General features: G+C 43.1%; 1 protein-coding gene across 1 annotated transcript in view; it reads left to right on the top strand.

The window, feature by feature from the left end:
- The window catches only part of LOC124594275 (kinesin-like protein KIF19), a 458,271-nt gene that overhangs the window by 330,342 nt on the left and 113,677 nt on the right, over nucleotides 1–14,252 (top strand). Inside the window, exon 6 of the mRNA XM_047132640.1 lies at nucleotides 13,027–13,068. Within this exon, the coding sequence (XP_046988596.1) occupies nucleotides 13,027–13,068 (42 nt within the window). The remainder of the gene's footprint in view (nucleotides 1–13,026; nucleotides 13,069–14,252) is intronic.

The raw sequence follows: 14,252 nt of genomic DNA, 5'->3' as shown, positions 1-14,252 counted from the left end.
GCAGAATGCTGCCCCTACAGGAATGCTGCAATGAATGACGCGGCATTGTTAGGTTCTGAAGGAGCCGAGTGTTGCCGCGGGCCGAATGGGTGGGAGCCCGCTTCCCCCGGCGCTGGCTCGCTGCCCGTCAGTGTCGAATACTGACAAATGCGTTGCCAACTGTCAGAGCTCTTCTATCGATGTACGGAGTATAGGTAACGTTTGCACTGATCTGTTGGTAGCAATGTTATCATTCGTCACTTTCTCCGAGTGCTGTGCTGTGTGTGTCAGTTCCTATTCCTCGTCTGTTACTCGTAGTAAGGTAGAAATGGATTGTTAACATTGCTATCGAGCGTATGACGACTGAAGGAGGCCATAAGTTGATGGTTACTGCAAGAAACAAATTTCTAAAGGATAGAGAAACACAACTTGGAGTCGCGTGAAGGTGTACAGTAAAAAACTTTGTCACGTACTTAAACGACTGTTCAAACCGCATTCTGTTTACTACTGAAGTCAGTCGTAACCATGGAGCCATCGATAACATAAACAGACAAATAAGTTCCAACAGTGTAAAACGGAAGGCTGTTTCTGAATTATGTGAGAGGCCTTTAAAGTAGTTGCCTTCAGTGGACTCGAATTTCCAGCCCAGATATTACTATGATTAAAGACTGTATTTATCGGGCCAGAATGTCTATTTTGCCGTCCCCTGACCGAAAATGTTAAATTAATTTCATAGTGTTTTGCAGGGTATGTGTTTTTTAAGTGTACAGAAAATGTGATTCTCATCACCGACACCAACTTCAATGTCGTCTGCTTTTCGACTGAAAGTAATTTACGTCTGCTTTCTGATAATGAGAAAATTCTTGTTCATGATACCTTCGATTGCTGCTACGAATTCTTTTACCAGTTATTTGCTTGTAGTTCCAACTTAATTTGTTTTTTCCTCCGAGCGCAGTTGATCTGACTCAAAAACTGATCACCTTGTGCAGCTGACCTAGTTCGAAAAGTGACCGCGCGCGTAGTTGACAACATCAAAAGTAGGTAAAATTATGGGTCTCCTAGCAGGAGGGATACCCGGTTCGCGAAACCCAAACTCTTCCAAGGGAGTGCCACATGCTATAGCGTGACTCATCATTCCAAATCACTTGTTTCCTGTTATCGACTGTCCGTTGGCGTCGCTCTTTGCAACAACCTCGATCGTCGCTTAGCAATGCCTACAGAAATGTGTGGATTATGAGGAGCTGCTCGACCACTGAAGTCCATTCTTTTTGATTACCTAAGTACAGTCACGATGCTGGTTAGACTGCTGCTAACACTCTGGAAGTCACGAATGGCTCCTTCCGGTGATTTCGTGTGGTTATTCACGACCCTCCACCGCAGTGCTTGACGGTCGCTGTCGTAAGTACATGAGGTCCTCCTGCTCTCGGTTTGGCTGTAATTGCTTTCTCACGTTTCAACTTGGCAACCACATCACCAACAGTCAACTTGAACAAGTTTAGAAGGGTTGAAATGTCCCTGATGGGGTTGTTAGTCAGGTGACATGCAAACACCAGTCCACATTGGAAGTCACTGACCCTTCCTGACCAATACTCCATGCTTCCTTTTTTTAATTGCGAACTCGCCTTTCGTGACGTCTAGTGGTCATTTAGGTATTACTTAGGGTGGTTCGGATACTTTTGATCAGGTAGTGTAGATGCAGATGAACAACTAGATTTCCCTCTTCCTAGATTCAAGTAGGTGTTCGACACTGTGCCACATCACCGACTAATAATCAAGATCGCGCAGCAACTACACTGAAAAAAAAAAACTGTTGTACCACTAATGAATGATCCGCGGGCTGGAAACCAGTAGGTGCGCTGTACATTCACAGATAAACAAATGATTACAGTTTCAGAAAAATTGGATGACTTATTCAAGAGAAGGTGCTTAACAAACTGAGCTAGTCAAAAATGCGTTGGTCCACATCTGGGCCTTACGCAAGCAGTTTTTCGGCTTGGCATTGATTGACAGAGGTTTTGTATGTCCTCCTGAGGGATATAGTGCAAATTCTGTCCAACTGGAGCGTTAGCTCTTCAAAATCCCGAGCTGGTTGGAGGGTACCTGCCCGTAATGCTCCAAATGCTCTCAACTGGGGAGAGATCCGTCAATCTTACTGGCCAAGGAAGTGTTGGGAAGCGCGAAGACAAGCAGTAGAAACTCTCACCATGTGCGAGTGGATATTGTATTGCTGAAATGTAAGCTCAGGATGGCTTTCCGTGGAAGGCAACAAAACGGGGCCTAGAATATCGTCGACGTAACGCTGTGCTGTAAGTGTGCCGCAGATGACAACCAAAGGGGTCCTGTCATGGCACCCCAGACCGTAACTCCTGGTTGCAGGGTCTTATGACAGACGGCAGTCAGGTTGACACCCCACCGCTGTCCGGGGAGTCTCCAGACAGGTCTTCTATCCGAAATCTCATTGATTGGAGTAGAATCGTCTTCAGTGATGAGTCCCGCTTCCAATTGAGCCCCTATTACCAGCGAAGACGTGTCTCGAGACGCCCTGGACAGCGGTGGGGTGCCAACCTGACTGTCAACCGCCTTACGGCTCGAGAAGCAGGAGTGATGGAATGGGGTGCCATTTCTTTTCATAGCAGGACCCCTTTGGTTGTCATCTGCTGCGCTCTTACAGCACAGCGGTATGTCGACGATATTCTACGCCCCGTTTTCTTGCCTTCCATGGCAAGCCATCCTGAGCGTACGTCTCAGCAATACAATATACGCCCTCACACGGTGAGAGTTTCTACTGCTTGTCTTCGGTTTTTCAAACACTTTCGTGGCCAACAAGGTCGCCGGATCTCTACCCAGTCGAGAGCGTTTGGAGCATTATGGGCAGGGCCCTCCAACAAGCTCGGTTTCTACAATCTAACGCTCCAGGCGGACAGAATTTAACGCCATATTCCTCGGGAGAACAGTCAACAACTCTATTAATCAAGCAGAATAACTACTTGCATAAGAACCAGGTGCGGACCGTCGCGTTATTGACTTGCTCAGTTTGTGTTTCTGTTGCACAAATCATCCATCTTTGTCTGTAACCGTAATCATTTGTTTTGTCTGTACATTTACATCCAAACTACCGATTTCCATCCCATTCGGTTAATTCCTTCGTTGTGCGTTGTTTTTTTTTTCCTTAAGAGTGTATTTATGGGTAATACTACGAAGCGGCATGAAATGGGAAACTTAGATTTGTTGGAAGCACGGGAGCCCATGCCCGGCGAGCAAGGTGTACCGCACCGCCCTCTCTGCCCCCCACCACCGCTCTCCTGCTCTCAGGCAAAGAGAAAAATACATTGTAATCAGGTATTTTCCTTTCTAGAAAATGATATAAAAGTCGGTATTACTTAAGTTTTTATCTGGGTCATAAGTGGATGTTTTTATTGGCACTTACAATTCGCCATTCATCTTCCAAAATATAAAATATTCCATACGTCCAGGTCCAGCCTTCCCTTTCCCCTCCCCCTTTCAATCTATCGTAAGTTCGCCCTTGGTTGGAAGGGTTCTGGTAAAACGCAATGCATCTATTAAGGAAGTCGCATACAAGGCGCTACTGCAGCCAGTTATAGAGTATTGTTCCATCGTTTGAAGTCCTTATCAAGTACGCGTGGCAACAGACATGCTAAGAACTCAAGAGATGCGCTGCTGAGATCGTAACGGGTCGCTGTAGCCCTTATGAAACTACTTGGGGTACGTAAGTGCGAGTTCTAGGATGAAAGACAACGTAGTCCACCAGAAACCCTGTTGGATGAACTTACAGAACCTGTATTCGTAAAAGACTGTGCGATCATTACGCAGCCATCATTGTATGTCTCGTGTAGAGATCGTGAGAATTAGATAAGAGCACGCACACACACATACAAAACCAATTTTTAGTTGCATGAATCACGAACAGAATACGAAAGAAAGCTGACATTGTTGGTACCATGTACTGTGCACTGTGCAGTGGCTTCAGGAGCATTTATGCAGATGTAGAAATTTCCCGGCCTGCCGCAGAGTCCCAGTCATACCAGTGACCTCTTTTTTTTTTTTTTTTTTTTTTTTTTTTTTACATGTTTCGCAATAACCTTATTCATCAGTCAACTCGAGCAGCAGAATAATTTTGTTTATTCGACTTTAGAGGTGGTCGTGTCCTTGACGCTTGAAAAGTGAAAACTGTGTCAAACACAGAACAGACTCTGCAATGTGGCGTTTCGAGGGACATGCTGTCACCGTGTCAGCCATCCAGCCATGGCTCATGTCGCACCTACACAGCTCAGTTTCCACATCTCTCCCTCCTACGTCCCAAAGCCCAATGAAGTTTGTAACTTGCCGCTATTTACGAATTACAATCGCACACATTTTAAACACATTTTTGATGATTTACTTTTCCTGTATCATGAAAATGGTACCAGTGATATAAAATGGTGTACTTACCTGATTTAGCTACAGTCTTGTCCATCACCTCGAAAACTCTTCTTCTTCTCTGACATGGAACATTCAAGGAACTAGCAAATTCGAGGAATTCAGTTCTCATCATTCTGTTGAAAACCGAAGTCTAAATTGAACACATATTCAGTTTATACTGTCCGGTCACATTAATGTGACTACCTGTGAAAAGCCTGAATCATCATCTTGACGCGCAGTAAGAGAGTCAGTAAGATTCTTGAAGGTACCAACAAGTATGAGGACCCATGCCGACTCCTCTAACATGACCAAGTGTGCTAGGTTTCTCGGATGAAGATCCATGGCGCTCGATCAAGATGATCCCACGGATTCACGTTCGGTTTTAAATTCTGGGAGTTTGGTGGTGAGGGCAGTACAGTAAACTCATCGTGGCGCTCTTCGTACAACAGACGTACACTGCTAGCTGTGTGACACATTGCATTGTCGTGCTGGTGGATGTCATCGAGCCGAGGGAAAACGAACTGCGTGTGGAGATGGAGAAATGCATACTTGTGTTGATCCATTGAGTCTTCCGGAATGACGAGAGTATCCAGGAAATGGCACAAAAACGTGCCACAGACCATAACGATACCTCCTCTGGCCCTCACCCTTCTGACGATTGCTGCAGGGTGTTTGGTTTCAGGCGTTTCACGTCCGATGGAACATAAAACGTTATTCGTCTGAAAAGCCACCTGCCGCCGTTCAGTGAACGTCCAGTTGCGGTATGAGCGTCCAGCTGCGATACGCCCGTGCGTATTTCAGCCCTCGTCGCCGATGAACAGCAGCCAGCATGGGTGAATGCACCAGGTGCCTGATGCAGAGGCCCACACCCACCAACGTTCGCTGAACTGTCGTTGAGGAAATACTGTTGGTAACCCCTTGGTCCCTCTGGGCGCTCAGTTGCTCAACACTTGCACGCCTGTTCGCCTGTACACATCGCTGCAGCTGCCGCTCACCCCTGTCATTTATGACCAGTGATTCAACACAGATGTTTTGTTCCCGGTTGTGGATAGCGCCATTTGGCCATGCGTGGTACACTGTAACCACGGCTTCACGCGAACAATATACAAACCTAGCCATTTAGGAAACGCTTCCACCCATCGCCCGAAAGCCAATAATCGTGCCGTTTTGGACGTCAGATAAATCGCCCCCTTTCTTCATTACGACAAGGGCTCCGCTATTTTCCACGTCCTCCCAACACGCTTTCTATACCCTCCACTGCTAGTGCTGTCACTTGCCGTCTGTGAGTAGTTATTTCACGTTGACGTTGAACATAGGCGGTGGTCCTTTAATGTGAGTGGACCGCATGTTACATTTGTCTCTTTCCTGTCAATCGTTTACAGAAAGGTGGTTGCAAAATCATGCTCTTGAAGCTCATATTTCATACTTTCAGTTAAAACAGTTTTTTAATGTTGTCTTTCATGACCTACGCCAGACAGTGGATCGCCATAAGCTATCTCTATGAACTATTTGCACTCAGCTCTACTTCAAAGCCTCGTAATACTGCTTGCGCCTCGTAAATGTTCGTGCCAAGCAAATGTCTAGTGACTGACTAGATTTTATGACCTTCGGAATTTCTCGATTCAAACTATGTAACTTCTTACATAATTTCTTTAGTAAATTGTGATTACAAAATTTACTTCAAAATGTTCTTACATAGCTTTTTGTGTGATATTAATTTGACTTCAATTTTCTCCATGAGCAAATATGTCCTCACAATTTAAGAAGTTTATGATTCATAGAGATAGCACTGAAGATTACACGGTGACAAAACTCTGTTGGATTAACAGAACCACACCCGTTTAATGCCTTACATGATTCTTCGCGCATCGGCAACCTGTAATATGCCGTTCGGTACTACTGATTAATTTCGTTACTGGACTAGCACGTATAGGAGAAAAGTTATCGCGCAGAAATGGTTTACCCTCATTCTGGGAGCTATTTTCATACTGAATGTTTCCCTCTGCAGTGGAGTGCGTAATGCTTTGAAGGTAGAACGAGGATAGGATCAGTCGGTATTAACATTATCCCTTAAAGACAACACTGGACTCGCATTCGGGAGGACGACGATTCAATCCCGCGTCCGGCCATCCTGATTTAGGTTTTCCGTGATTTCCCTAAATCGCTCCAGGCAAATGCCAGGATGGTTCCTTTGAAAGGGCACGGCCGACTTCCTTCCCCATCCTTCCCTAATCTGATGAGACCGATGACCTCGCTGTTTGGTCTCTTCCCACAAACAACCCAACAACCCAACCCTTAAAGACAAACCTCCGCATTCAAGCCCCGGCCCAACAGACAATTTTAAAGTGTTGGGCTGTTTTATAAGAGTGTACCCTCCATTACAGAATGATCTGGGCCGAAGAATAGAATTTCGGTTTGATTCGTTTTCTGTGCAATGCATAGGCGGTTGACGGCTCAGGACCTTCACGAAATAAACCATCAACGTAAGCACTTTTTGATTTATGCTTTATTACCGCGTTCTGTCTATAATTTACTCGAATGCTGGATACAGCTTACTATTGCTGGTGAGCGGTTTCTTGAAATTGTATGACTCCATCTCTTATTGCTGTAGCTTTCTCCCGCAGATTCCATATAAGCGTTTATATTAAACATGTACAATATTGAGATTCATTCACATGTACAGGTGGAGTCTGAAACTGAAACTAATTTAAGATTATCTCTGCAAAATTCATTACTATCGTAATGACTACGTAAACATATCAGCGGACAAGATACTAAAACGAGTCTGAGAACTCTTCCTACTGAAGTTATGTGTAGATAAATCATATTGTGAAATTTCACAAACACGTTCAGAATGAAAATTCCGTAGTCCTTCAAGATACATTGTACGTAGCTTTTTCTGTAATACCTCTTTGATTCGAACATCAAACGTATTGGGAGTTGCAAATATGGGCTACCATCAGCCGTATAATCGAATGATAGCAATGTGCCTTACTTGTGATTACTTTTATGCTTTGAGTTTACTTTAAATGATCCGTACGCGTACTTCTAAATATTTATGGAAGTAACTCTTTGCAATCATGTAACCATACAATAAAGGGTTTTTCTATGTTTTCGCATTATGTTACATTTTTTAAAGTTGGGAATCAATTGCCGCTTCCTGCACCAAGCGTCCATCTCTGCAGGTCTTCCTGTATTTCGCTACAATTTTCTAGCGTTGCGAAAACTCTGTATAGAACATCATCGTCCGCGGAAAGCTTCTTGAAACTTCCGACGTTACTCCCTGGGTCTTGTGTAATTTGATGGTCCTATGACACTACATTGGGGTAAGATCGAAGTTACTTCTATGTATTTAGATCTCTCTCCGTTGAGAATGACATGCTGTTTTCTGTTTGCTAGAAACTCTTCAGTCCAATCACACATTTGGTCTGATATTCTGTACACTCAGCCGGCCGGAGTGGCCGTGCGGTTCTAGGCGCTACGGTCTGGAGCCGAGCGACCGCTACGGTCGCAGGTTCGAATCCTGCCTCGGGCATGGATGTGTGTGATGTCATTAGGTTAGTTAGGTTTAATTAGTTCTAAGTTCTAGGCGACTGATAACCTCAGAAGTTAAGTCGCATAGTGCTCAGAGCCATTTGAACCATTTTTTTCTGTACGCTCATATTTTGTTCATCAGCCTGCAGTGCAGAGCTGGATCGAACGCCTTCCGGAAGTCAAACAACACGGCATCTGCCTGAGAACCTGTACCAGCTGCTTTGTGCGTCTCGGGGACGAACAGAGAGAGCTGGGTTTGACACGATAGTTGTTTTCGGAACCCATGTTGATTCCTACCAAGGATATTTTCCATCTCGAGAATACACGAGCGTGTCCCAAAATTCTGCAACTGACCGACGTCACAGATAAAAGCCTATAGTTTTGTGTGTCTGTTAGACTACCGTTTTGATAATGAGAATGACCTATGCTGATCTCCAATCATTAGAAACACTTCGCTCCTCCAGAGACCTTTGGTTCACTGCTGCTGGAAGAGGGGCAAGTTCTTTCGCATACTCTGTGTAGAATCGAACTGGTATATCGTCAGGTCCAGTGGCCACCATCTATTGAGCGATATCAGTTGCTTTTGTAACCCATGTTCACTTATTTCGCCATCAGCCATTTTGTCGTCTGTGCAACGATTTAAAGGCGGTACTACAGTGCGATGTTCTTCGGTGAAGCAGTTCTGGAAAATGACCTTCAATATTTCGGCCGCTTCTGTGCCATTATGATCACAAAGTGTCTAGACAGATAGCTTGGATCCGTTTACTGGTTTAACATAAAAGCAGAACTTCTTTGGATTTTGCGCCAGGTCGGTTGACAGAATTCTACTTTCGAAACCGTTGAATGCTTCACGCCTGGCTCTCCTTAAACTAATCTCGGGCTTTTTGTTTGTCTGTGCTGCTTTGACTGCGTTTAAATTTTCAGTGTAACTCTCTTTGCTCTAGCATCCGATTTCTAACACTGCTGTCGAACCATGCGGGGTCTCTTCCACCCTTCACAATTTTCCTCGTCTCATATCTTTCTGAAATGTATCATACAATGTTCTTGAACTTTGTCCGTTGATACTCAACGTTGTTAGTGCCGGAGACGGAATTTTCATGCTGACGGCTCAGGTAATCTAAGCAGAGAGACCTTCCCACCTTCCTTTGTGTTCCTACTTACAGCCGTATTCAGTGATGCTGTAACGGCTTTATGATCACCGATAACCTATTCCACGTTAACTGAGTCGAAAAGCTCGAGCATGTTTTATCACCGGCAGATCGAAGATGTTAGCTTCACCAGTCCGTTCTCTGATTAACTGGTCGAAATAATTTTCGGATAAGGCATTTAGAACAATTTTACATGATTCTCTGATGTTGGACTGAGTCACTGCCGTAAGCTGTCGCATTCTCCACGGTCTCTGGATCCACACACAGGGAGACATACTCGACTACTAGATTCCCTACGTTAGGTAACACTGCTCAACTTTGAGGAGCTGCCTCTTACCTAACATTTGGAGGAACTGGAATACCAGACGGTTATAACTAAAGTACAGGTACTCACGAAAGTCCATTGTAGCCTCTAATTATCGTGTGGCAGTGAAACTTGGTAGACATGATAATGCGTTAATGTGCAACCGATTGAGGCTGGAAAACAAATGAGTTCCAACTGCGGCCGCCAGTTGCAAATCTGGCGCTGTACACTGTTTGTATGACGGTATTACGTCCACCCTGTCGTTTGATAACCCATAACGTGACTGAACACTATGGCTAGCGGGCAGAGAGAGCGTGCGCTCTTTTATGTGAATGGCAGCAATTACAGTGCTCCATTGAGTGAGTATCGCTGACTGAAAGGTCTGAGAGCCCCGATGCCATTAAATGGTTTAAACAAGGTAATAATGAAATTAGAGAACACGGGCAAACTTAGTGTGGCACGTGGAAGTCGATGGCGTCCTATCTTGGTGGAAATTGTTGACGAGGTTGCTTTTGCTGTAACTACTAAGCAGCACGTTCCCCGAGTAGTACTAACACTCGTGCAGTATCACGACAATTGTCCATCCCATGGTAAACAATAAGGACGGGTTTGCGGTTTATTTTACACCCTTACCCGTACAAGATCCATACGGTGCAGCAAGGAAAACCTCGTGATCCGCAGCAAGGTTTTGAATTTGATCTTCGGTTTCTGGCACGTATTGAAATTGATGTCATGTGGCCAGACAACATTCTATAGAGTGAGACATAATCTGCACTATAGGATACAGAGAATAAACAGAAACGCTGAATTTGGCCTACTGTTAAACTGCATGTTGTGCACGAAGAGCCATTGCACTCACCGTATATGACTGTGTGGTGTGGATTCACGAGCACCTTTATTCTTGGTCTGTTGTTCTTTTAAGAGAATACATGTCAAGTGGATCGTGACGTCTGCACTTTATCGAGAGTTCATTGTACAGTACGTGATTCCTGCTTTGGAAGAGAGCAACTATGTGGAAATACCTGTTTTCGTGCAAGATGGGGACAACACCTGATGTCGCTCGCCCAGTGGAGATCTACTTAATGAAACCTTCCACGAACGTTTATCTCCAGAGCTTTTCCAGATGTGTGCCCTGCAAGATCACCTGATCTGAATCAATGTGACTTTTGACTCTGGGGATGTGTAAAGGAATGCGTTTACCAGGAACACGTTCGGCGTCTACCAGATCTGAAGACCAGTATACAAGAACAGGTTGCTCAGATTCCCCCGGATCTGCTGTGAGGGACAGTTGATCAGGTCGTTTTACGGATGTAGCATCTCGTCGATGTCACCAGCGCTCATACTGAACAAATCATTTAATAATATAATCAACATAATGCATTCCTCATTTGTTTGACTTTCTCTGCCCACGTCCAGTTCTTACGTATGGAAATATTTATTTACGTCTTTCTTGCATTCACAGCGCCAGATTTGCATGTGGTGGCAGAAACTAAAACTATTTTTTGTTTTGTTTTAGTGTGATTCGGTTCCGCTTTAACGCCTTAGAATATCAACCAAATATCGCTAAGCTACGACAATTACCGCCCACACTGGACCTCTGTGAATAGCTACACTTACACTTTAATTATAACCACCCTGTGCGAATGTAGGGTCCTCATACAGGCAGCCCCAGTCGGCCGTGCCCTCACTGGCTACGGGAGGGCATTGTCCAGTAAGCGGACATATACCCATATCCACAGTCACGATCACCATGCATAATATACGATTTATTCGTTTCGTCTGATTATATGCTTCTAATTTTTAAGAGGCACAGTTATTGACGAAGCGTGGTATTCGTAACATTTTTGTTACAACTTCAAAAAGATACACAGTACAGTTTGTTAGTATATGTCTTAAGGGGTCAGTGCCACATGTCTCGTAGAGCTGGAAAAGTATTATTTAAGAAAAAAACACGATATGAGTTGAGAGAAGTTTTAATGGAGACTCCACAGCTGTACTCAAGACTATATTCTCATAGTACTAGAGAAACAAACTTCAACATCGTCATAGGAACATAGCAAATTTGCTACTTTCCAGATGCTCATTTGAGGTTTCTTCCAAATAAATGGTCGATAAAATCCATGCTCTCTATGACAGAACAACGCCACGTCAAAATAGACGACACTGTCAAGTTGGCAGACATCTCGTGTAAACGTGCAAATAATATCCTCAGTGAAGTATAAAAATTTGAAGAACCTGAGTGAGCGTTAAGTACCGTGTTGTTTTGACCTCTGGTAAAAAATGGCTCACCAGAGAACGCTCCAAAAGCATTTTGAAGCATATCTGAACGATTTGTTCCTTAGATACGTGGCAGCGGACGAAACGTGGCCGGCCGCGGTGGTCTAGCGGTTCTAGGCGCTCAGTCCGGAACAGCGGGACTGCTACGGTCGCAGGTTCGAATCCTGCCTCGGGCATGGATGTGTGTGATGTCCTTAGGTTAGTTAGGTTTAAGTAGTTCTAAGTTCTAGGGGACTGATGACCACAGATGTTAAGTCCCATAGTGCTCAGAGCCGTTTTGAACGAAACGTGGTTTCACTCTTACGGTCTAAAGACAAAACTGCCGTCGACACATTGGGGTGGTGGGAACGGTTTGTCGATAGCAAACATGAGGGCCACTGCTCGTTGGAACTCACGGGGTGTATCAATGGCTTAACAAGAGTACTTGGCAAAAAGTAAAATCGCGTGCTTACTGCAGGACAATCCACCTGATAAATCGTCGTGCGTTTACGAGAAAACTGAACGTGTTGGACTTGGAAATAATTTTCCTCTCAGATTATTCGTGTGACTTAATTTCCTGTCAACTTTTCTGTTTCTTAACTTCAGGATGGCTCCATATGAATAAATTTTGGTCGAGCACAGTGGTTATTTCTGACACAAACGAATTTTATGTTAAATTTAAAAAAAACACTTGCTTTTTGTGAAAATTAAAATGTTGCAATCAGTCTGAACCAAATGTATTTTGCGAATGTTCAAGATGTTGAGAGATATTCTTTTTTTTAGTGTCATTTTCTATGTTGCTTATATCATTTATCACTACATGTTCGTAATTAACTTCCCACGTAAAGCGATATTTTGAGACACCTTTAACGCTTCTAAAACTCATCGCAAGCTAATGTCTTAACTGGAAAGCACTTTTTAGGCCTATATAATACAAAATTCCTTGTATTCACAGAGTGTGTGTGGCTAAATCATGATGCTGGAAGTTTTAAAATGTTTCTGTCTTTCCCTGGCGTGTCCAACGCGTTTTCTAAGTTGTTTCAAGCAGCAACAGAATTGTGAAGTTGTTGCTTCACTAAAAGTATTTAGTAAAGAGGAAAACTAGTGGAGAGAGTTACCCTTAACATACTACAAAACCTGGATAAAATAACTTCGCCTTTGTTTTTCATATCTTCTTTAATAAACGTTTTATTGAGTGTTAACCAAACGAATGGAATCCTAATTGAAAAAAAGAGAATTTAAGTTTGCGTTTTGTAATTGAAACTGCATTTTCTTATAAGTGTATTTCTCCACACGACAGATATTCAAATGTACAGTCCAAATTACTGTATTTCTATAACTGTAAAACAGTTCTCCGTTGTCTCACGAAAATTTTTGTCTTTGCAGTTTCGGGTGCCACGTCAAAATTCTCAAAACGTTTTTCTACAGGTTGGTCTCCACTTTGTTAGCATGACGTAGGAGATGTAGGGTTTCCCAATTGGAAATTGTGTTTTCGATATTAGCACGTCATTTTCTAACAAAATCTCAGCTTGTATTTCACTCGTAAATACAAACTAAACTTGCTTATTTCGAAGAAAGCTGAAATCTAAGCAGATTTAAATGTTTCGTTTGTCCTCGTTTGTGACCAACATAAAAGTCATAGTTTCATTAGGTGGAATTCTCGGAAGTTACACTGGAGCTGTCTAGCTTCCAGTAGGGAAACCCTAAGATGAATTATGCAAATGCAGAAAGCTTGAGGTTACTTCGCCCCATTTTAATTTGTAGGTCATTCCTAGCATGTTTCCTCTTTAATTAGTAAAAAGATATTTGCTTGTGCTATCAGCTGTATCGCTTGTGGCAGCTTTTTTCCGTTTCTTAAAATTGTTGTTCAGCCTGTAATAGTTCACTTTCTTCTCAGATTTTGTTCCAATAATGTTCGTAGTGAATGAATAAGTCAACTCCATGTTCCATTAGTCTTGTTATGCATGTTCTTCAGGTTATGCTGGAATTCGTTACATTTATTCCCTGACAAATACTAGAGCACTTGCTATTTGCTCGTAACAGTTCCTTTACTACTTTTATGAACGTATTTTATCTGTTGCATTGAACTTTTCAGTTTTTAAATTTCATACAAATATTTGTTCAGCTATATTTATTTGTAGATCTTTAGGAGAAATTTTCCTAACGATGTTGTGAAATTGATACAAATAGATGATAACTGTCTTTGCAGTGGCGTGTACTCTATCTTAGATGGTTCATATGGCTTAAATAAATGATAGATAACAGTGTAGTTCTTATGTTGTATTCGTTCAGCGTAGTCAGGGGTGCAATAAGTAATTCGGAATGCCGTAACCTTGTTTACAGATGTCGAGGCGTGTAATACGGTACAGTACAGATTTGGGTTTACTTAGAAAAAGATACTTTCATTGTCGTTTTGGTGATCTATGTCGTATTTACTGTCACACAACCATATAAATATTGCACTGTCGGATACAACTCATCTGGTTGTCATAACACCTTATCCATTTTCACAGTCTTTATAACCTTGAATTTTTTGTCGTCGTAGTACTTTTATGCGATAAATACGGAAGTAAAATTCGGGATGTCATGTACTTTCAACTATTTCCCGCCTC

The sequence above is a fragment of the Schistocerca americana genome, chromosome 2 (assembly GCF_021461395.2).
Source record: "Schistocerca americana isolate TAMUIC-IGC-003095 chromosome 2, iqSchAmer2.1, whole genome shotgun sequence".
In the NCBI taxonomy this organism is placed as follows: Eukaryota; Metazoa; Arthropoda; class Insecta; order Orthoptera; family Acrididae; genus Schistocerca; species Schistocerca americana.
The sequence above is the reverse complement of the archived record's forward strand: the minus strand, read 5'-3'. Positions and strand labels throughout refer to the sequence as shown.